Genomic DNA, 21,660 nt, shown 5'->3' with positions numbered 1-21,660 from the left:
CTTGAGCCTGGGAGTTCGAGACCAGCCTGGGCAACGTGGTGAAACTCTGTCTCTAAAAATAAATAAATATATATATTTTTTAATCAAGACATGCTGCTACCTTTCTATAAAATAAAAGCCATCCTCTTCCTGAGGATCCAGAATCAAAACAAAGGATCCAGAATCAAAACAAATGCAGGGCTCAAGTTGCATATCCTCCTTAAAGCTTTTCCTACCTATTCCACAGTGGTACAGCCCTTTTCTAAATAGCTCCTGCACTTACAGTCTGTGCCACATAATATAATTTTTGTGTAGTGAATGGGCTTTTTGAGCCATACCATCCCTAATGTCTGTTCATATTATACATAGCCCAGTACTGGACATGAAAATAGGCACTGAATGAATTAAGTTGTGCCATTAATGAAACTGCATAGCAGTCCATGAGACTGTGCTGACTTTTCAGAGCACTCTGTGATCAGTTTTGTATATCTTTTTGTGTGTGTATACCCCAAAGCAAAATTATCTTTTATCTCTATTGTTGTTTGATTAGAAAATTATCTATGAATAAAAACTTAAATTGCTATCAAGTTTTATTTCTTGTTATATCCTTAATTTATGATAAACACAAAATGTTAGGTAACATTAGACCAGATAAGCATCACTCCTTTTCCACAGTTGGGCAGAGACACATCAAGCAAAATTGTATTTGCTCAGATCCCCGAACTGTTGTTAGCCATAGACTGTTACTGAACTCACAGTAATAAAAATGTGTTGTTACTTGGTGAACGATAAGGCCTAGATCTGGTAGTGCTTTTGTTTGCTATAAGGTCTATTAATTTAATGTAGCAATCTTTCTTTTCCCTTTTTCTTTTTTTCCTTCTACATCTAACCTAACTGGCTACCTAAATGTTCATTGAATGACTGTTTTTGCTTTGGGATAGAATCCTCCTTTTTTATTTTTAGGGTGTTAAATTGATATAGTATTGTTTAATAGCTAATAAGATACATTTTGGGCTAAGTTTCTGCCTTTTTATAGCTATTAGGTTACAATAAAAAAAACTTTAGTCATATTTGCCTTTCTCCTTGAAAGCAGGTGTGATAGTGACAAGCTGAACCAAATATTTAATTCTGATTTGTGGTAGCAAGTGAACATTTGCTATTACTTGTAGGTTGCTTGGCACTTTTATAGAAGGCCTGCTATGACTTCTAGTTTATTTGCTGTGGCTGGTACACAGACATTTCTTCCCTAGCCCTGTATTTATGTAATTTGGTTCATTATTTCTCAAGTGCGGATAGGATATGCTGGTTTTGATTTAATTAGTTTTCCCACTGTAGTTTTATAGAAAGACCGGAAGTTTTTCTTTTCCTTTCTTTTTAAAAATTAATGATACACTGCCTGTTTTATCTGGAGGTTGTTGACTCTGCATTTAAGAAACTCTGTAGTGATTAAATTGAGGTAGGTAGTAGTCCACTGGGAAGGAACATGTTCCTAGTGAGTATGGATTACAAAATAGGAATATATTTAATTAAGAAATATTTAATTTTATAGGCATTGTCCTTATTTTCTAGCTTCTGTAATTTAACGTTTTGCATCAAGTTATGTAAAGCAATAAATAAATCTCAAAGTTTATCAGCTTAGGAAACCAAATGGTGAATATATAGTTTCTGGGTTTGTTTATTTATTTTTGAGACAGAGTCTCACTCTGTTGCCCAGGCTGGAGTGCAATGGTATGGCACAATCACAGCTCACTGCAGTGTTGACCTCCAGACTCAAGCAATCTTCTACCTCAGCCTCCCAGTAGCTGGGACAACAGACACACGCCACCATGCCTGGCTAATTTTTTGATTATTTGTATAGACAGGGGTCTCACCATGTTGTTCAGGGTGGTCTCAAACTCCTGGGCTCAAGGGATTCTCCCACCTCAGCCTCCTAAAGTGTATTGGGAGTACAGGTGTGAATTAAAAGAAAAAAAATTTTTTATCAACTCATTACATTTTATAATGAGATCTGAAATCTCTCTACTAAGTTGGTAAGAAAAGGTGTGTTTTTAATACGAAGTGATAATTTAGGGTAATATTCTGTAGCCATCATCTTAGCCTTTATTTGACTTTCTCTCATAGTTGGTATATGAATTCTTCTTGAGATTTTTGGAGAGCCCTGATTTCCAGCCTAGCATTGCAAAGCGATACATTGATCAGAAATTCGTACAACAGGTAAGGAACTCTTTTGTCTTAGATTCTCTTATATTGATCTTAGCAATGATTTATTAACTTATGATTAAAATAGTGTAGTCTTTCAAAACTTTAATGGTTTAATTTGACAGCACTTAATATTACTGCCAAACCATTAGAATAAAAATGAAGTTAGCTCTGAGAGTACAAGAGTATTTTTATAAGGGTGAGAGTCTAATGAAGTCAATCAAATTATCCTATTTAATCCTAAATTATCATAGTTATTTTATAAATACCAGAAAAACAAGCCTTTCTGCAGTATCTGAGATAATTTGGTATGACCATTCAATCCAAAGGCAAATCTTTGTTTTACATTTGTAAGTCTTTGAACTTGACATATATTTTAAGCATTGGGACTTTGAAATGACAGGGGAAAAAAAGGAATAGAATCATTGTGAGGAATTTGGGCTTTAGGCTCCTTTCCTGTCATTAAGTATCAATTACCTTTTCCTTTTTTTTCCCTTTTTGCACCTAAGCATCCCACCACCCAATTCCTAAACCACAGATAAAATGGAATCATTAAGAACGTAAGGAGGTAGAGTTAATTGTGATGCCTTCTTTCTTTTTATAAACTGCTTATTAGCTGTTATTTTTGGAAACTACATATTCACAATTTCTAAGAATATATTCATTTTTATTTTCAAAACCTTTTCAAAAATTTAAAGACCTCTTTTTTTTTGAGAGGGAGTCTTGCTCTGTTGCCCAGACTGGAGCGCAGTGGTGCAACCTCAGCTCACTTCATCCTCCGCCTCCTGGGTTCAAGCGATTCTCCTGCCTCAGCCTCCCAAGTAGCTGGGACTACAGGCACGTGCCACCATGCCCGGCAGATTTTTTTTTTTCTATTTCTAGTGGAGACGGGGTTTCATCATGTTGGCCAGGCTGGTCTTGAACTCCTGGCCTCAAGGGATCCTCCCGCCTCAGCCTCCTAAAGTGCTAGGATTATAGGTGTGAGCCACTGCACTGGCCTAAAGGCCCCTTTTTAACAATATGGAATTGGCTGGCCCCAAAGAAAATTGTGAAGTAGACCAAACCTTTCTAGGCCTGAGTATGCAGGCCTCTTTAGGAATTTGATGCTGAGGCCAGGATTAAAATCATTGCAAAGACCTTTCCTACCCTTCAGACCACTTTGTATGTGCCCTATGATAAAGATTCTACGAATGTGAGTTTGGTGTATTTAGAGCTGATTTTTGGTCATTCGTAACTACCCTTGATCTCATATAAAGTATTCTGACCTGTTGCTGTGAAGGATTGATAAATGAAGAACATTGTCAGCCTAAAATATTTCCTTCAACCATTGAAGTAGCTCTTCATAAACTATAAAGAAATATTAGGTGTGTATTAACAGTAACATATACATTTTAATCATGACTAAAAATTAGATTAAATGGAGTTATGTTATTTTGGTAATTGCAAATGAATGCCTGTTTATTTCCTTGTGCAGCTCTTGTGTGGGATACATTAGGGAGCTCTAGTAATGCCGTATGAAATTGTATTTAATACAGTAACAGGTTGAGGGGAACAATTGCCTTAGTACTTTGTTAGTCTAGAGCTTGAGGTATTTAGGCTGTTGTATTATTTTGTGGTGTGAGGGGAGCAAAAAGAAAACTGGTGGGGCAGGATCTATTTTCTACCTTCTACTTTAAATGCCTGAATTATCTGAGAAGCTAGGGCCCAGTAATTGCTTTTAGCAGTTTATATGGCTGTTTTGCTCTTGTTGCTCAGGCTGGAGTGCAGTGGCTGGATCTCAGCTTACTGTAACCTCGGCCTCCCAGGTTCAAGCGATTCTTCTGGCTCAGCCTCCCAAGTAGCTGGGACTGCAAATGTGCCGACATGCCTGGCTAATTTTTGTTTGTACTTTTAGTAGAGACAGGGTTTTACTGTGTTGGCCAGGCTGGTATCAAATCCCTGACCTCAAGTGATCCACCCGCCTTGGCCTCCCAAAGTGCTGGGATTACAGTTGAGAGCCACTTTGCCCGGCTGCCATTTTTAATTAGAATAATTTGATCTGAACTTATTAGATATATTAACAAAAATTCTCATACTCCATAGATATTTTTTGCTGGAGTCTCATGAGGGCCTTAACAGCCTAGCAAACAAAGAATGGAAACTATAAATATGTCAGTTGTTTTGGGAGATATAAATATGACTTAAGTCATCCACTCTGGTTTCAGATGCATGTGTTAGCAATTGTATATAATTCAAAACAAAATGGAATAAGAACTTGTGATGAGGTTCAGAGCTTGCTGTCTTTATTGCAGTTATAAACATGAAAGTTCAGAACATAAAATTCCTTGACAGCTTTACAGATACTTGTACTCTAGAGAGAGTATTTTATATTTTTCTAAGAAAATCCAATGTTTAAAATACAGTATTTTTTTTGACAGAAATTAAGTTTCTTTACCATTTTAAATGGAAATTTGAGATTTTTGACTTTAACTTTTTCTAAAGTCTCTTCTCTCAGGTTTTGCTGAAACGTTGTGCAGAATATAGGAGTACACTGATTGGGCCAATTGAGGTATAGGAGAGTGCTGATTGTGGAACTGGTTTAAAATTTTTCAGCTATTTGCTAAGCTGAAAAATCTATGGGCTGGGCATAGTGGCTCACGCCTATAATCCTGGCACTTTGGGACACTGAGGAGGGTGGATCGCTTGAACTCAGGAGTTTGAGACCAGCCTGGGCAACATGGTGAAACCCCGTCTCTACCAAAAAATATATAAATTAGCTGGGTGTGGTGGCGTGCGTCTGTAGTCCCAGCTAGTTGGGAGGCTGAGGCAGGAGGATCTTGTGACCCCAGGAGGTCGATCAAGGTTGCAGTGAGTTATGATTGTATCACTACCCTCCAGTCTAGGCTACAGAGCAAGACTCTGTCTTAAAAAAAAAAAAAAAAAAAAATTGGCCTCATCTTTTAGTCCAGTGTTATTTTATATATGATTTCTACTCGATTCGTATGTATCTGCCAATATTTTATCCTAATAACTGAATGTTAATTTTTCAAATGTTGGCATGGTAACTGTCTTGAATTTATTGTAAATTCACAAAAAGAAGTCTTAGTATGTGTACGTCTTTCTAGTAAACTAGAAATATACATTTACACATGGATATTTTTAAGACTATTTGATGACTTGAAATCTAAAAACTTAAACGATTTTCTATGTAGTTTTGACGATCAAAAAGCATTAAAAATCCTAAATTTTAACACTCCAAAATTGTGAGCCTCTTTAGTATTCAAGAGTAGGATTGAATTTTAAAATCAGTGGGAAGGTAAAGAAAAATCCACTTTTTGAAATATTTATATTTATTGTAAATGTCATATTTTGAAGTGAAATAAGTGAGAAGAAATATTTCCTAAGCTTTTCCTCAGCTTCATTACTTAGCAAGAATAAAGTCAGTGTGGTAAGGAAGAACTCTAAAAAATTTTTAAAAGATGTCATGGATAATCTTTAAAATCAAAATTAGAATAAAGCTTTAGCTCGATTATTTTTTAAAAGTAATTTCTCAGATTTCTTTTAAAGCTCCTGGAGCTTTTTGATAGTGAAGATCCCAGAGAACGTGACTTCCTGAAGACTGTTCTGCACCGAATTTATGGGAAATTTCTTGGATTAAGAGCATTCATCAGAAAACAAATTAACAACATTTTCCTCAGGTAAATTAATCATTTATTGTATATTGCACCTTTTCCTCCTACATATCTTCTTGTATTCAAGTTCTTTTATTTTTATTTGTTTTTTGAGACAGGGTCTCACTCTGTCATCCAGGCTGGAGTGCAGTGGTGAGAACATAGCTCATTGTAGCCCCCATCTCCCAGACTCAAGCAATCTTCCTCTCTCAGCCTGCCAAGTAGTGGGGCTATAGGTGTCCACCACCATGCCTGGCTAATTTTTTTGACTTTTAGTAGAGACAAGGTCTATGTACTGTATGTACATAGTATATATGTAACATAGTGTATATGTAACATACTGTGTATGTTGCCCAGGCTGGTCTTGAACTCCTGAACTCAAGCAGTCCTCTTATATGGGGCCTATCATTTGCTTGTAGTCATCCCTCAGTATCTGGGGGGGGATTGATTCCGGGGCCCCTGCTAATACCAAAATCCAAAGTCCCTTATATAAAATGGCATAGTATTTGCATATAATGTCCACACATCCTCCTGTATACTTTATCTCTAGATTACTTAAAATACTTAATACAGTGTGAATGCTATGCAAATAGATGTTATTCTATATTTTAAATTTGTATTTATTTTTCAAAAATATTTTTGATCTGTAGTTGGTTGAATGCACAGATATGGAACCTGTGGATACAGAGGGCCAAGTGTACTTTATAAATATTAATCTGTTAAGTAGTTGCTTCAGATCAGGAGATTTCATAACAACACCCACATTCAAGGTTTGGTTTGTTTTAATTAATTGAAGATCTGGCAAAATTTGGTTACTATTCCCACATTGCAGCAATTAGAGATGAGTAATATCTGCCTCCTCTAGAGTGAATATCTTTCTCCAGTTCTCTGTCATCACTTCCTAAGCCCATTTCAAATATCTGCCCTATTCTATTTATGTCTCCCTGCTTTAAAGGCAACCCTAATCTTGGAAAGCTATGCAGCCTGGTGAGGTTTAAAGAAATTCTGATTAAAAATGGCTTTATTACATATGGGTCTTTTTCTCTTAGATTTCCCTATAATTAGGGGTTTCTTATTTTAAAAAGTATTTCTTTGAGGAAACTTAACTTTCTTATAAATTATTAAGTTGAATATTCCAGGTGAAATGACAATCTGTTATCTTCACATATGGCGAGTTTTGGCAAAGGCATACGTAGATCAGTAGGAAACAGATCTTCTTTTGTAAGATTGATATGAATTAACTGTTTGGGGCAAAAGAGCTTATAAGACCCAAAACATGCTTGTGTGTTTCTAATAGCTGTCCTTTGGATTGATTTCTTCACCCTCCTGCCTGTTTCTCTTAGTTTTCTGAAGTTTGATTTTGATTACATCTGTCTTTATTTTAAATTCAGGTTTATATATGAAACAGAACATTTCAATGGTGTTGCTGAACTTCTTGAAATATTAGGAAGGTAGGTCAGGTTTTTTTGTTCTTTTTAAGAATTAAGTAAGTGAATGTTTTTTGTATTAAAATCTTAGCTGGGGTTGGAGAAATTATGTCATATTTTAGAGTTTAAATGTAGAACACATAGTTTCTCAACAGAATTCTTTTTTTTTTTTTTTTTTTGAGACGGAGTTTCGCTTTTGTTGCCCAGGCTGGAGTGCAGTGGTGCGATCTCGGCTCACTGCAACCTCTGCCTCCCAGGTTCAAGCGATTCTCCAACCTCAGCCTCCTGAGTAGCTGGGATTACAGGTGCCTGCCACCACACCCAACGAATTTTTTAATTTTTATTTTTAGTAGACATGGGGTTTTACCATGTTGGCCAGGCTGGTCTTGAACTCCTGACCTCAGGCAATCCACCCACCTCGACCTCCCACAGTGCTGGGATTACAGGCGTGAGCCACCATGCCCAGCCTCAGCTGAATTCTTATTACCTTTTGCCATAACACTTTGCCTTCCTTATTCACTATGTATTAGTATTAAGAGAATTTTAGACCCTTCTGTTACTATTTAGAGAATGATTTTAGTTTCCTTTATTAATAGTAGAAAATGATTGTGGAGAGAACTATTTCTTCCTTTCACAGTATCCAACAAAGTAAGAAAAACTACCCATTTACTTCAGAAAATATTGAACGTTCTAACAATATTGTGATACTGACTCTCCTGGAGCTTTGGGGGCAAAAATAAAAGCAACAATGCATAAAGTGACAGGTTTGATAGAAAATGAAGATAGAAATTACTTGGGAATTAATTGACAGTCCTAATTTTCTTTTGGAATCATCAAATGACTTAGAGGAACAGACTTCATAGTAATAGTCTTCCTAAAGTAGTTTGAAGATGAATAGTCATACAACACCAGGATTGAAGCAGAGCACTGTTCCTTATGTACTCATGGATATGACAGCTTTTAGAAACAAAGTAGTAACTACTTAACCCTTCCCCTGCCTTTTTTTCCCTCCAGTATTATCAATGGCTTTGCATTGCCACTGAAAGCAGAACATAAACAATTTCTAATGAAGGTTCTTATTCCTATGCATACTGCAAAAGGATTAGCTTTGTTTCATGCTCAGGTAAGTTTCAGAAACATTTCAAATGAAATGAATATTATTTCAAAGGCAAATATAAAGGCAGAGAAATTGAGAAATACTGAGATGACAGTTTTAAGTATAATTAAGCAATTTGCTTACAGAATTACCCAAAGCAAATTTTTCTTATTTTAAAATATTTAGTTGTTAAGTAAGACCAATTATTTAATTTCTATATCTACACTTACACTTTAAGTATAAGATACACACTTTCCTCATATTTTAGTCCAGGTCTTGACCTAATTATGTGACTTGGAATAAATCCCACATATCTATAGAATGTTTCTTCCAGCTGCAATAACCTAGACCTAGTTAGAGAGATTTTGGTCTCTTCTATTAATATTTAGAGAATAATATATCAGCATAGGTGTACATGTAGAAACATGCTGAAAAACTAAATTGTTAGTTCTAGTCTTATTTCAGTTAACTTTACAGTCAGAAATTACTACTAAAAATGTTTTTTAAACTTGAAGTTACTTTCAAGGCTAAAAAGTTACACAATTGTGAGTAGAGTTCCACGATTGAGGTATTTCACAATTTCATTCACAGTTGTGAGTATATTTTTATATATTGAAATAATTTATCAAAATCAGGTAGTCTAAAAAATATTGGCTAAACATAAAAATCCTACATTATTAAATGTTATCTCACTAATATTTATAAACTGTCCCTTACCTTTTAGCTAGCATATTGTGTCGTACAGTTTCTGGAGAAAGATACAACACTAACAGAGCCAGTAAGTGTTCTATTTATTTTCATGTTTTTGGTCTGCATTAATAGCATTTCATTGTAGCTTTCTTTTTATAGCCTTTATAGTTATTAAATAGAATAATGTACCTTAAGCTAAAATCATTTAGAAGAAGAAATGTGAGATTAATCTACATTCAAAGAAGGGGTTAGGAGGGGAGAGTTCTCATGAGTTATGTCTTGAATAACCAAAATATAGACTACTATTAATATGTAGTAGTTAAGATGTACGATGATAGGATCAGATGACAGTGAAATTTTATATGCATACTGTCTTCACCAATAATCTTTTAAATCTTCATTCACCTTTTGGAATTAAAGCATACTTCGAGGGTCCCAAAATTACTACTCCCTTGAATTTTGTTTTGTTTTTAATAATAGAATTTTTGCCACTCATTAACAATAAACCACTTGATGGGGATAGAAAACATTTCCTTGCTTTTGGTGATTAAGATGTAAGATGTAATCTTGGAATAAAAGTTGTTTATGAACCAGCAAGGCAACTTAGTCTTTGAATTCTACTGTTATTTGCCTCTAGAATGAAAATTCAGGAGAGAGTGAAAACATAATTAGTTATGAAAATTTACTGAGGATTCAAGAAAAAAGATGAAGTAGGGTGAAACAGAAAAGTATAAAAGCATAGAAAACATTTTAACCTTGGTGAAGTAAGTATTTTGAGAGAATGCTTTCTAGGCATGTTCAATCTAAATAGTTACCTAGTATTAGGTTGGTGCTAAAGTGATTGTGGCTTTTGCCATTAAAAGTAATGGCAGCAACCTAATAAATATTTAGTAAATAGCAAAGGGTTTGAAAAACTAAAATATATATGTATTTTTACTATATTATGAACCTTCTCAGGCTATCCGTAGGGATGCTTGAAAAAATCGTATACTTAGTATTCTCCCCTTCCACTTGAACTGTGTGTAATGGAACAAAAGACATTTTTCCACTCCTTAATTTTTTTTAGTTTTTTGACTTTTAGATTTACAGTCTTTTCTAGAAACAGCTGTAAACAGTTTTTGAAGACAATTCAGGAGAATTAAACCATATATTTATACATGAAACCACATAAACCTCTGAAGTTGATTAAAACTTGGCTGGGTGTGCAGTGGCTTACAACTGTAATCCTAGCACTTTGGAAGGCTGAGGCAGGCAGATAACTTGAGGCCAGGAGTTTGAGACCAGCCTGGCCAACATGGTGAAACCCTGTCTCTAGTTAAAATACAAAAATTAGCTGGGCATGGTGGCACAGGCCTATGGTCCCAGCTACTCAGATGGCGAGGGCACAAGAATTGCTTGAATCCAGGAGGCGTAGGTTGCAGTGATCTGAGCTCATACTAGTGCACTCCAGCCTGGGCAACAGAGTGAGACTCTGTCTTAAAAAAAAAAAAAAAAAAGAGTAAAACCTTAATACAAATCTATGATAACTCCCATTAGAATTAAGAAAAAGAAAGCCCATAATAACACATACTGAAAAGTCATGATTCATGCTTGGTAAATAGTATACAAATAAAATTTTACTTAATTAATTTGGGGTGGATAAGGAAGACAGGTGATTTATTTTTAAAGAATGGAAGATAGAGGCTGGGCATGGTGGTTCATGCCTGTAATCCCAACACTTTGGGAGGCTGAGGCAGACGGATCACCTGAGGTCAGGAGTTCAAGATCAGCCTGATCAACATGGTGAAATCCCATTTCTACTTATTAAAAAAAAAAAAAAATTAGCTGGGCATGGTGGTGTGTGCCTGTAATCCCAGCTACGAGGGAGGCTGAGGCACAAGAATCACTTGAACCCTGGAGGTGGAGGTTGCAGTGAGCCGAGATGATACCAAAAACAAACAAACAAACAAAAACACTTGACGATTAGGGAGAGGGATGATGGCCAGTTATTCAGCTTTTATCTGGTTTGGCTGAGTTGGGTTAATGAAAATAGGAGCAGGATGAGGAGAGAGAGTAAGATAAATACCCAGGTTAAGAAAGGAAAATATTTTCCAACTCATAAAGATCTCTTGATATAGAGATCTTGCAATTTCTAACATAGGCCATTCCAGCACCAAAATTACGGCCATATTACTTGGGTTTAAGCCTTAATACTAATTTTCTGGAAAGCAGGCATTTCTATCAAAGCTTTCTACAAATTATAACTAGCTCAGAGCTTTTGTTTATTACTCAAGCCTGTAATCCCAGCACTTTGGGAGGCTGAGGCAGGCAGATCACCTGAGATCAGGAGTTCAAGACCAGCCTGGCCAACATGATGAAACCTCGTCCCTACTAAAAATGCAAAAATTAGCCGGGCGTGATGGTAGGCACCTGTAATCCCAGCTACTTGGGAGACTGAGGCAGAATTGCTTGAGGCAGGAGAATGGCTTGAACCCAGGAGGGCAGAGGTTGCAGTGAGCTGAGATCACAGCACTGCACTCCAGTCTGGGCAACAGAGTGAGACTCCATCTAAAAAAAAAAAAGTGCAGAGTGAAAGGATTAACTAAATATTCATTACAGCTAAATTTCCATGTAAAGAGGAAAAAAATGAAGAGTCGGCATGACTTTCAAAACTTTTATTTTTTTGGCAGTGTAAACCTTTCTTTCCACGCAAAGCTGCATTTTTATAAAACAAGCAAAACAAAACAAAACACCGTTCTTATTCCAAGAAAATCTAACTTGAGCCCCAAAATAATTTTTTTCTTTTTCCTTTTCCTTTTATTTTATTTTATTTTATTTTTTTGAGACAGAGACTCACTCTGTTGCCCAGGCTGGAGTGCAGTCAGTGGCACCATCTTGGCTCACTGCAACCTCCACCTTCTGGGTTCAAGCAATTCTCGTGCCTCAGCCTCCTGAGTAGCTGAGGTAACAGGCGCCCGATACCACGCCTGGCTAGTTTTTTTTGTATTTTTAGTAGAGATGGAGTTTCGTCATGTTGCCCAGGCTGGTCTCCAACTCCTGAGATCAGGCAGTGTGCCTTCCTCAGCCTTCCAAAGTGCTAGGATTACAGTTGTAAGCCACTGCACCTGGCCCACATTGACATCTTTTTGGGGACCACTAGTCAACCCAGTGTTCGTTATTCAATACTGCCTGACATTGAAATTTGTGTATGATGAGGGTAAGGAACTACATTTGGGTTTGTTTGTTTGTGTTTTGGGGTTTTTTTTTTTTTTTTTGAGACAGGATCTCACCGCATCACCCAGGATGGAGTGCAGTAGTATGATTGTGGCTCACGGCAGCCCTGACCTCCCAGGCTCAGGTGATCCTCCTGCCTTAGCCTCCCAAGTAGCTGAGACTACAGGCATGCACCACCATGCCCAGCTAATTTTTTTGTATTTTTGGTAGAGATGAGATGGGGTTTCACCATGATGCCCAGGCTGGTATCGATCTCTTGGGCCCAAGCCTGCCTTGGCCTCCCAAAGTGCTGGGATTACAGGCCTGAGCCACCATGCCTGGCCTGCATTCATTTTCAATTACGCATATCAAATGATCACAAAATTTATTGGCTTAAAATAGCAAGCATTTATGGCCTTTATCAAAGCTGCAGCTGCTTCCACGTAGCTGCTGTGGTCAAAAAGAAGCCGAGAGTGACAGTTTTCCTTGATGGTCATAGTTCTGTTTGCTGTAACTGATCTGCAACATTTTGGGAAAATATCGTTCCATTGGGAGGAAAAATGACAAGCATTTGTTGCCTTAGTTGCTGTGAATCAAGAATCTGGTCATGGCTTAGGTGGGCCCTCTGCTTCAGGGTCTCTTAAAAAGCTGCAATTGGAGTGTTGGCCAGAAGTTGAGTCTCATATAAAGTGTCAGATGGGGAAGGATCTGCTTCTAAGTTTACATGTATGTTGGCAGAATTCAGTTTGTCAAGTTATGTTGGACTGAGAGCCTCAGTTCCTGGCTGGCTGTTGGCCAGAGCCCACCCTCAGATCCTTGTCACCCAGGCTTCTCCAGCATGGCACCTTACTTCATCAAAGCCAAGACAGCGAGTCTACTAGTAAGACAGAAGTCACAATCTTTTGTATCTTACTCATGAAGTGACATTCTGCCACTTTTGCCACAGTCTGTTCATTAGAAGCAAGTCACTAGGACAGCTCACACTTAAGGAAAGGGGATTACACAAGGGTGTGAGGACAGTTAACAAGCTCATGAGATCATCATAGAAGTCTGCCAACCAAAGGAGCCTGCTACATTTTTCCTTTCTAAATAGTGAGCTACCTGTCCCAGTACCACCACTGTTTCCCATGGAACTGAAAGGCCACCTTTGTCATATATTAAAATCCATATATACATGAGTATGTCTAGATACTCATATATTATCTTTTCTCTCCATTTCTTTGCTAATATAATCTTGTTTTAGTTGCCAATATCCATAATACAGGTTCTGTTCCATTAACTCCCCCTACCAAAAAAACAATTCTTATCTATTTGCTTATATGTATGGATTTTAGAATAAATGTTTCTAGTTCCAAAAAATAATTCAATTGGCATTTGATTGAAATTATATTAAATTTACTTATAAATTAAGTACAGGAAAAATATCTCTGCACAATATTGAACCACCTCACTTATTTACAGTCATGTGCTGCATAATGATGTTTCATTTAATAACAGGCTACGGGCCGGGCACGGTGGCTCAAGCCTGTAATCCCAGCACTTTGGGAGGCTGAGGCGGGTAGATCATGAGGTCAGGAGATCGAGACCATCCTGGCTAACACAGTGAAACCCCGTCTCTACTAAAAATACAAAAAATTAGCTGAGCCTGGTGGCGGGCGCCTGTAGTCCCAGCTACTCAGGAGGCTGAGGCAGGAGAATGGCATGAACCTGGGAGGCAGAGGTTGCAGTGAGCCGAGATCGTGCCACTGCACTCCAGCCTGGATGACAGAGCAAGACTCCGTCTCAAAAATAAATAAATAAATAAAAATAACAGGCTACATATAAAATGTCAGTCCCAGACAGGCATGGTGGCTCAGGACTGTAATCCCAGCTACTTGGGAGGCTGAGGTAGGGGGATCTCTTGAGCCTAGGGGGTTGCAGTGAACTGTGATCACACCAGTGCACCCCAGCCTGGCCGACAGTGCAAGACTGGCCTGTCTCTTAAAAAAGAAAAATGGAACTGGGCATGGTTGCTCATGCCTGTAATCCCAACACTTTGGGAGGCCAAGGTAGGAGGATTGGTTGAAGCCAGGACTTTAAGACCGGCCTGGGCAACAGACCAAGACCTCGTTTCTACAAAAAGTAAAAAATTAAAATTAGCCAGGTGCAGTGGCATACACCCATAGTCCCAGCTACTTGGGAGGCTGAGGCAGGAGGGTCACTTAAGCCTAGGAGTTCAAGGTTACAGTGACCTCTGATCATGTCACTACACTCCAGCCTAGGCAACAGAGTGAGGCCTCATCAAAAAGAGAGAGAAATGTTGAGAGAGAGAGAGAGAGAAATGTGATTCCAGGAGAAGGAGAAAGAAAAATGGTGATCCCATAAGATTATAATGCTATATTTTTACCGTACCTTTTGTGTTTAGATACACAAATACTATTGTTACAACTGCCTACAGTGCCTACAGTATTCAGTACAAGAACATCCTGTACAGGTTTGTAGCCTAGGAGCAAAAGGCTACACCATACAGCCTAGGTGTGTAGTAGGCCATACCATCTAGGTTTAAGTACACCCTGTGATGTTTAAATGATGAAGTCGCCTAATGACACATTTCTTAGAACGTATCCCTATCATTAAATGACATATAACTGTATTTGTAGTCTTCTATGATCTTCAGTAAAGTTTTATACTTTTCTCCATATGTCTTAAGTATTTCTTGCAAATTTATTCTTTATGCACATTATAGTTCTTGTGAAAAGTACCTTTTTATTATTCATCTGATTTTTACTGATGTTTTATAAAGGTATTGATTTTTATATATATATTTTTTAATGTGGCCACATACTGAATTTTCCTGCTCACTCTAGTAACTTGCAGGGTTTTTTTTTTTTTTTAAGTTTTAGGGGATATATAAATATATATTTACACAAATAAGTGTAATTCTGGTATTCCTTTCCAACATTATTCATCACATTGTTATCTTACTGGATTGTCTCCAAAACAGTATTCTTCCCAAATTTAATTTGAATTAGTGTTCCACATTACTGGACCAGACAGACTATAAAGTAACCTAAAAAGCTGTCAAAGATCTATTTCCACAAAACCACCAGGCCTAGATGGTTTTACAGCCTGTCTCTAATAAATCATAATGTAGAATGATTGCTGGTGGTTTCTGATAAATTATTTTAGTTCTAGTTTACTAAATTTTTTTATCAGAATATGTAGTCAATTAAAAATGTCAAATAACTTGAAAATCTTTTAAAATGATGTTCCCCCCCAACTTTTAACCTATGAATCGAACCATCCTGGCATTTCTGGAATAAGTTACAATTAGGCATATAGCATTCTTCTATTGTGATTCAGTTTAATGCAAGTGTTTTCAACTATGTTTATTTAAATAAATAGTCTCCACTTTGGGAGGCCGAGGCTGGTGGATCACGAGGTCAGGAGCTTAAGACCAGCCTGGCCAAGATGGTGAAACCTGTCTCTACCAAAAATACAAAAATTAGCTGGGCGTGGTGGCGGGCGCCTATAATCCCAGCTACTCGAGAGGCTGAGGCAGAGAACTGCTTGAACTTGGGAGGCCAAGGTTGCAGTGAGCCAAGATCACACCACTGCACTCCAACCTGGGCGACAAAGTGAGACTCCATCTCAAAATAAATAAATAAAAAGTCTCTCTTGTTTCATTGTATTCTGGTTATAAAGATTGTGCTAGCCATGAAATAGACTGAGAAGCTGTCCGGGTTTTTTTTGTGCTTCATAATGGTTTAAATAACAGGAATCATCTGTTCCTTAAGGTTTCTCCCTAAAATAACCTCCCTCTCTCACCCCACCAACTTATATTTTCCTTTATTTTCTTAGAAGTAGCACATACTGTTAAATTGTTTTATTTATGTGTTTAATTGATCACTTGCATTGGTCTTCCTCCATTAGATGTAAGCTCTATGAAAACCAGAGACCTCATCTGTCTTGTACATCAGTGTGTCCCTAGCATCTAGAACAGTATCTGGTACATAATAGGCACTCAGTAAATATTTGTCGAATTAATAAAATTCTAAAGCTGAGCAGAAAGTCTACTTATACACTTATATATTAAGCAATATTGATTTACTTCAGAATGAGTGTTGATATAATCACAGCTATGGAAAATACGCTGGGATTAACTAGCTTCATTGTTAAATTCATGCTAAACTTTTTCTTTTTCGCAGGTGATCAGAGGACTGCTGAAATTTTGGCCAAAAACCTGCAGTCAGAAAGAGGTGGGTTTTGTTCACTAAATGTTAGTGCATTTTACTAGAACTTGTCAATTCCAGGGCTATAAACCATGCTTCTTTGGGCTGGCTGTATTGCTGTTGCTGAAGAGCAGGAGATGTACACAGACTTGGTAGAAGACCTGTGCTATAGTAAACTCTGTGCCATCCAGACATTTTTTTTGCCTGTTGTATACTATGCAGATTAACCTTCGCATTTGTATGGTTTCTATATTAGTTTCACATAATTTATCATGTTTCTTAAAATAAAATTTTTTTAACCTAGGTGATGTTTTTAGGAGAAATTGAAGAAATCTTAGATGTCATTGAACCAACACAGTTCAAAAAAATTGAAGAGCCACTTTTTAAGCAGATATCCAAGTGTGTATCCAGTTCTCATTTTCAGGTATGATGTTTTCAGTGAAGTCCTTACTTTACACTAGTATTTGTTTCCTATTTTAGTTTTGGCATTTCTCTAAATGTCTTTTTTTAGGTTGCAGAAAGGGCATTGTACTTCTGGAATAATGAATATATTCTTAGTTTGATTGAGGAGAACATTGATAAAATTCTGCCAATTATGTTTGCCAGTTTGTACAAAATTTCCAAAGAACACTGGAATCCGTAAGTATCTTTTATATAGGTCGTATTTTTTTCTTTTCTTTTCTTTTTTTTTTTTTTTAAATCTTTTTGTTATTGATTTCCTAACTCATACCTGAAACCTGTTACAGATTTGGAAGTCACTCCAAGGTTAACATCAGTTGTATTCTATTCTGTATTTTATATACATATACCTTTATCAAGTTATAAATGTGTGTGTTTGTTCTTCAGTATGTGGTCTTAATGTCAATTTACTTTTAAAAGTTTTTTAGAGACAGAGTCTTGCTCTGTTGCTCAGACCAGAGTGCAATGGTGCGATCATAGCTCACCGTAGCCTCAAACTCCTGGGTTCACGCAATCCTACTGCCTCAGCCTCCCGAGTAGCTACGACTACAGGTGTGCACCACCATACCCAGCGAATTTTTATTTTTATTTTTTCTGGACAGTTGACGTCTCACTATATTGCCCAGGCTGGACTGAAACTCCTGGGCTCAAGTGATCATCTCACCTTGGCCTCCCAAAGTGCTGAGATGATAGGCGTGTACCACTGTGCCCAGCCTTCATGTCGATTTAAAATTGCAAGTCTCCCTGGAGGTTGTGGTCAAACCCTCTTGGGGAGACCAACTGAACACTTGCAGAGGATACACAAACTACTCCGCTAATGCAGAGTTGTGTTGGTCTACTCTCAGTGTATAGTCTCATCTCTATAAATGGCACTGTCCCAGGGGAAAGCCGAAGTGCTAAGGGTAATATGTTCTAACTTCTTTAACATCCTTATCCGGCTTTCTACTTTTCTTATAAGTTTTGGTAATTGGATCTTTTTCATCTTCTTTTAATGGTGTTACTCAGGATTTCAGACATGAGACTGTAAAGCAGAAATGAAGATAACTATAGTGAACATTTTTAACTAGAGTTTAATGTAGGCATGATTAAGGGGAAAAGATTTAAGTTTTCTTAGACTGTCTCTACTACTACTTGCTGTATGACCTTGAGCATATTATAAACCTCTTGAGCCTCAGTTTTATCATCTCTAAAATGGATTAAATGAATCAGCCAACCTTTAACCCATTTTAGAGACCATAGTGTTACATTTCCTCTCTGTTAGCAGTATTATAACTCAGGACTGGCTCATTTTCATTTCAGGACCATTGTAGCACTGGTATACAATGTGCTGAAAACTCTAATGGAAATGAATGGCAAGCTTTTCGATGACCTTACTAGCTCATACAAAGCTGAAAGACAGAGGTATTTGATATTTTGAATTACAAAATTATCTATACATTTTATGTTAGTTGAATGTGATTCAGTTCAGGAAGGTATCTTCTCTCAGTTCAGATTTTCATATTTAAGAAGTTAATTATCTTATAGTAAACATTACAATGTGAAAGTCTCTTAACAAACATATAAGTCATTTCCAGATAAACTAGCCCCAGTATTTTTATAAATTTGTTAAAGCAGAAAAAGCAGTAACATTTATTTTTGAGGGTAGTTACATAATTTACTTCCTCTGATGGTTAGATTATGATTTTAATGTGGATCATAAATCCTGTTTCTCATTCTGAGCCTTAGATTTCCTCAGTCTGTTAGCATCTGCATATGAAATATAATTTATGCTGAATTTTAAATATCAATTTGTACAATTTGATTTTTTATCCATGCATTTACGAAAATCCTTTTTGTCCACGTGGGCTTCCAGAGTGAGCTTTACTTTTCAAGTGTTCTTTGTTAGCAGTAGGTAATTCTTATGCTGTGGATTATCAGAAGGTGGTATTTTAAAGTCAGCATAGTTCTCCTTTGGGAAGAGGGAAGTCACATAATGATATGACTTAGGGTACTATTAATATGTTGTTCCTTGCAATAATATGTATTTTAGAGTATAAATGTTAGCACATATCAGCCTTTAGGAACATGGCTTAGTGATTACCTCTTTTTGAGAATTTCATAAATTACTATAAAATAATCTTTCAAGAATTACTTTCTTCTCATATGTTTATTTCAAACTCAAGAAGTGCTTTCTTAAACTTAAGTAGTTAGTAACCAGTGTACCTGAGCCCACCCATTATTTGAGGATAATAGTTACCATTTACTTCTAATAAGCATATTACCTGTTCTGTTTAGAAAAGCTGATCTATTTTGACAAGTTCCTAGTTATGGTTATCTTAAAGTAGAAAATGGATAGCCTTTCTTCAAAGCCATCCAGCCCATTAATAACTAACTCAATGCATTATTTCCTTTAAATAGCAGCATTCAGGCAGGAATAGAAATTAAGTACATGTTTTGAGCCTCAGGAAGCAATGGGAAGAAAATAAGATGACTAGGATCATAGGAAACTTGTATTTGAAAAATATGTATTTCACATGACTAAGAATATACTCATCATTTCTTATCTGCATAAATCAGCAAATCCTTTAAAAGGATTTGTCCTTTTAACTCATAACTGCAGAATTATAAGCCTATGTTTTACATGTTCATGGAGCCTTTCAGAATAGACAGGTCCAAGTTATTCAGAAATGTTTTCCTTAGAACTGAAATTAAGTAGTCGAAACGACATATGAAATATTTTGACTTTCATTTTGTTCTAGAGAGAGATTACTGAACCTAAAGTTTTCATTTGACATGTAAAAGAGGAGCTAGTAAGATACAAACTGGTTAGTGGCTAGAGATGTGGCTGTTTGTTAGTGGCAAAAACGATGTGGCTTCTGTCTGGTGTGGTGAAGGAAGTGCTTCCTACTGACTTAGTGGCCAGCCCCTTCAGCCTTTGTAATAGTGATTAGTAGACTACTACAACTGCAAGATGTTTATGTGAGAAAATTAACGTGTAAGTACTTTGTTGACTATAAAGTACAGTGTCATGGTTGTGATAATGTGTAGGGGACAGAAATCAAGTAGTAACGTCTAGCTGGTACAGGAGATGCACAGACTCAGTACATTTAGGAGAGTGACAAGAAGAAATTAGGTGCTCCAGGTAAGTGGACTCCAAAGCTTTAGCAGAGGGATTTAAGTGAAATGTGGGTAAGTAATGTGTTCTCCAGTAAGCTGTCAAACAGCACCTCTCTTTGGGTTCTGAAATAATTTCTGATTACAAAAATTTTGGTTTATCTACAGAGAGAAAAAGAAGGAATTGGAACGTGAAGAATTATGGAAAAAATTAGAGGAGCTAAAGCTAAAGAAAGCTCTAGAGAAACAGAATAGTGCTTACAACATGCACAGTATTCTCAGCAATACAAGTGCCGAATAAAAAAAAAGCCTCCCACCTCTGCCGGATAGGCACAGTTTTGTATGCTTTTTTGAAATATGTAAAAATTACAAAACAAACCTCACCAGTATAATATAATTAAAAGGCCAATTTTTTCTGGCAACTGTAAATGGAAAAATATATGGACTAAACGTAGCCCTATGCTGTATCATGGCCACAGTATATTGTAACCTTTGTCTAATCATTGGATTTATTGTGTCACTTCTGAAGTTTCACAGAAATGAATGAATTTTATCATCTATGATATGAGTGAGATAATTATGGGAGTGGTAAGAATTATGACTTGAATTCTTCTTTGATTGTGTTGCACATAGATATGGTAGTCTGCTCTGTATATTTTTTCCTTTTATAATGTGCTTTTCACACTGCTGCAAACCTTAGTTACATCCTAGGAAAAAATACTTCCTAAAATAAAACTAAGGTATCATCCTTACCCTTCTCTTTGTCTCACCCAGAAATATGATGGGGGGAATTACCTGCCCTAACCCCTCCCTCAATAAATATATTACTGTACTCTGGAATTTAGGCAAAACCTTAAATCTCCAGGCTTTTTAAAGCACAAAATATAAATAAAGCTGGGAAAGTAAACCAAAATTCTTCAGATTGTTCCTCATGAATATCCCCCTTCCTCTGCAATTCTCCAGAGTGGTAACAGATGGGTAGAGGCAGCTCAGGTGAATTACCCAGCTTGCCTCTCAATTCATTCCTCCTCTTCCTCTCAAAGGCTGAAGGCAGGGCCTTTCCAGTCCTCACGACCTGTCCTTCACCTAGTCCCTCCTGACCCAGGGATGGAGGCTTTGAGTCCCACAGTGTGGTGATACAGAGCACTAGTTGTCACTGCCTGGCTTTATTTAAAGGAACTGCAGTAGGCTTCCTCTGTAGAGCTCTGAAAAGGCTGACTATATAGAGGTCTTGTATGTTTTTACTTGGTCAAGTATTTCTCACATCTTTTGTTATCAGAGTACCATTCCAATCTCTTAACTTGCAGTTGTGTGGAAAACTGTTTTGTAATGAAAGATCTTCATTGGGGGATTGAGCAGCATTTAATAAAGTCTATGTTTGTATTTTGCCTTATGTCATCTTTGCTTCTTTTAGCTCTAAGCTTAGACATACAGGAGAAGTCTGCCCCCCTTTTTACATACATATGTGTATTTATAGAAACTTTTAAGACAAATTGTGGGACGAAGTCTAATTTAAAAATAGGAAGATTGTGTGCCAAGGTTGAGTGTTCTAGCCCTTTACCAAAATATGTTTTACAGAATATTTGCATAAAATTCTAAGTTCTAGGATATCCCTTCCATCATCTTTCACATCCTTGTATGTTAAGAGGATGGGTTTAATTTAC

General features: G+C 36.9%; 1 protein-coding gene and 1 non-coding gene across 5 annotated transcripts in view; both read left to right on the top strand.

Annotated features, from left to right (window-relative positions):
* The window catches only part of PPP2R5A (protein phosphatase 2 regulatory subunit B'alpha), a 145,332-nt gene extending 123,948 nt beyond the window's left edge, over positions 1 to 21,384 (top strand). For all 4 annotated transcript variants that reach the window (XM_054520883.2, XM_054520875.1, XM_002809482.6 and 1 more), the window contains 10 exons: positions 2,101 to 2,193; positions 5,725 to 5,855; positions 7,220 to 7,279; positions 8,270 to 8,378; positions 9,076 to 9,129; positions 16,421 to 16,471; positions 16,749 to 16,868; positions 16,956 to 17,083; positions 18,203 to 18,304; positions 20,165 to 21,384. In XM_054520883.2, the coding sequence (XP_054376858.1) occupies positions 2,101 to 2,193; positions 5,725 to 5,855; positions 7,220 to 7,279; positions 8,270 to 8,378; positions 9,076 to 9,129; positions 16,421 to 16,471; positions 16,749 to 16,868; positions 16,956 to 17,083; positions 18,203 to 18,304; positions 20,165 to 20,297 (981 nt within the window). In that variant the 3' untranslated portion in view covers positions 20,298 to 21,384. The remainder of the gene's footprint in view (positions 1 to 2,100; positions 2,194 to 5,724; positions 5,856 to 7,219; positions 7,280 to 8,269; positions 8,379 to 9,075; positions 9,130 to 16,420; positions 16,472 to 16,748; positions 16,869 to 16,955; positions 17,084 to 18,202; positions 18,305 to 20,164) is intronic.
* On the top strand, positions 12,644 to 12,778 carry LOC112131333 (small nucleolar RNA SNORA16B/SNORA16A family). The gene has a single exon (XR_002913428.1). It is a non-coding gene; the product is annotated as a small nucleolar RNA SNORA16B/SNORA16A family (small nucleolar RNA).
* Positions 21,385 to 21,660: the final 276 nt, after the last annotated feature.

Source organism: Pongo abelii, chromosome 1, assembly GCF_028885655.2.
Source record: "Pongo abelii isolate AG06213 chromosome 1, NHGRI_mPonAbe1-v2.0_pri, whole genome shotgun sequence".
In the NCBI taxonomy this organism is placed as follows: Eukaryota; Metazoa; Chordata; class Mammalia; order Primates; family Hominidae; genus Pongo; species Pongo abelii.
The sequence above is the reverse complement of the archived record's forward strand: the minus strand, read 5'-3'. Positions and strand labels throughout refer to the sequence as shown.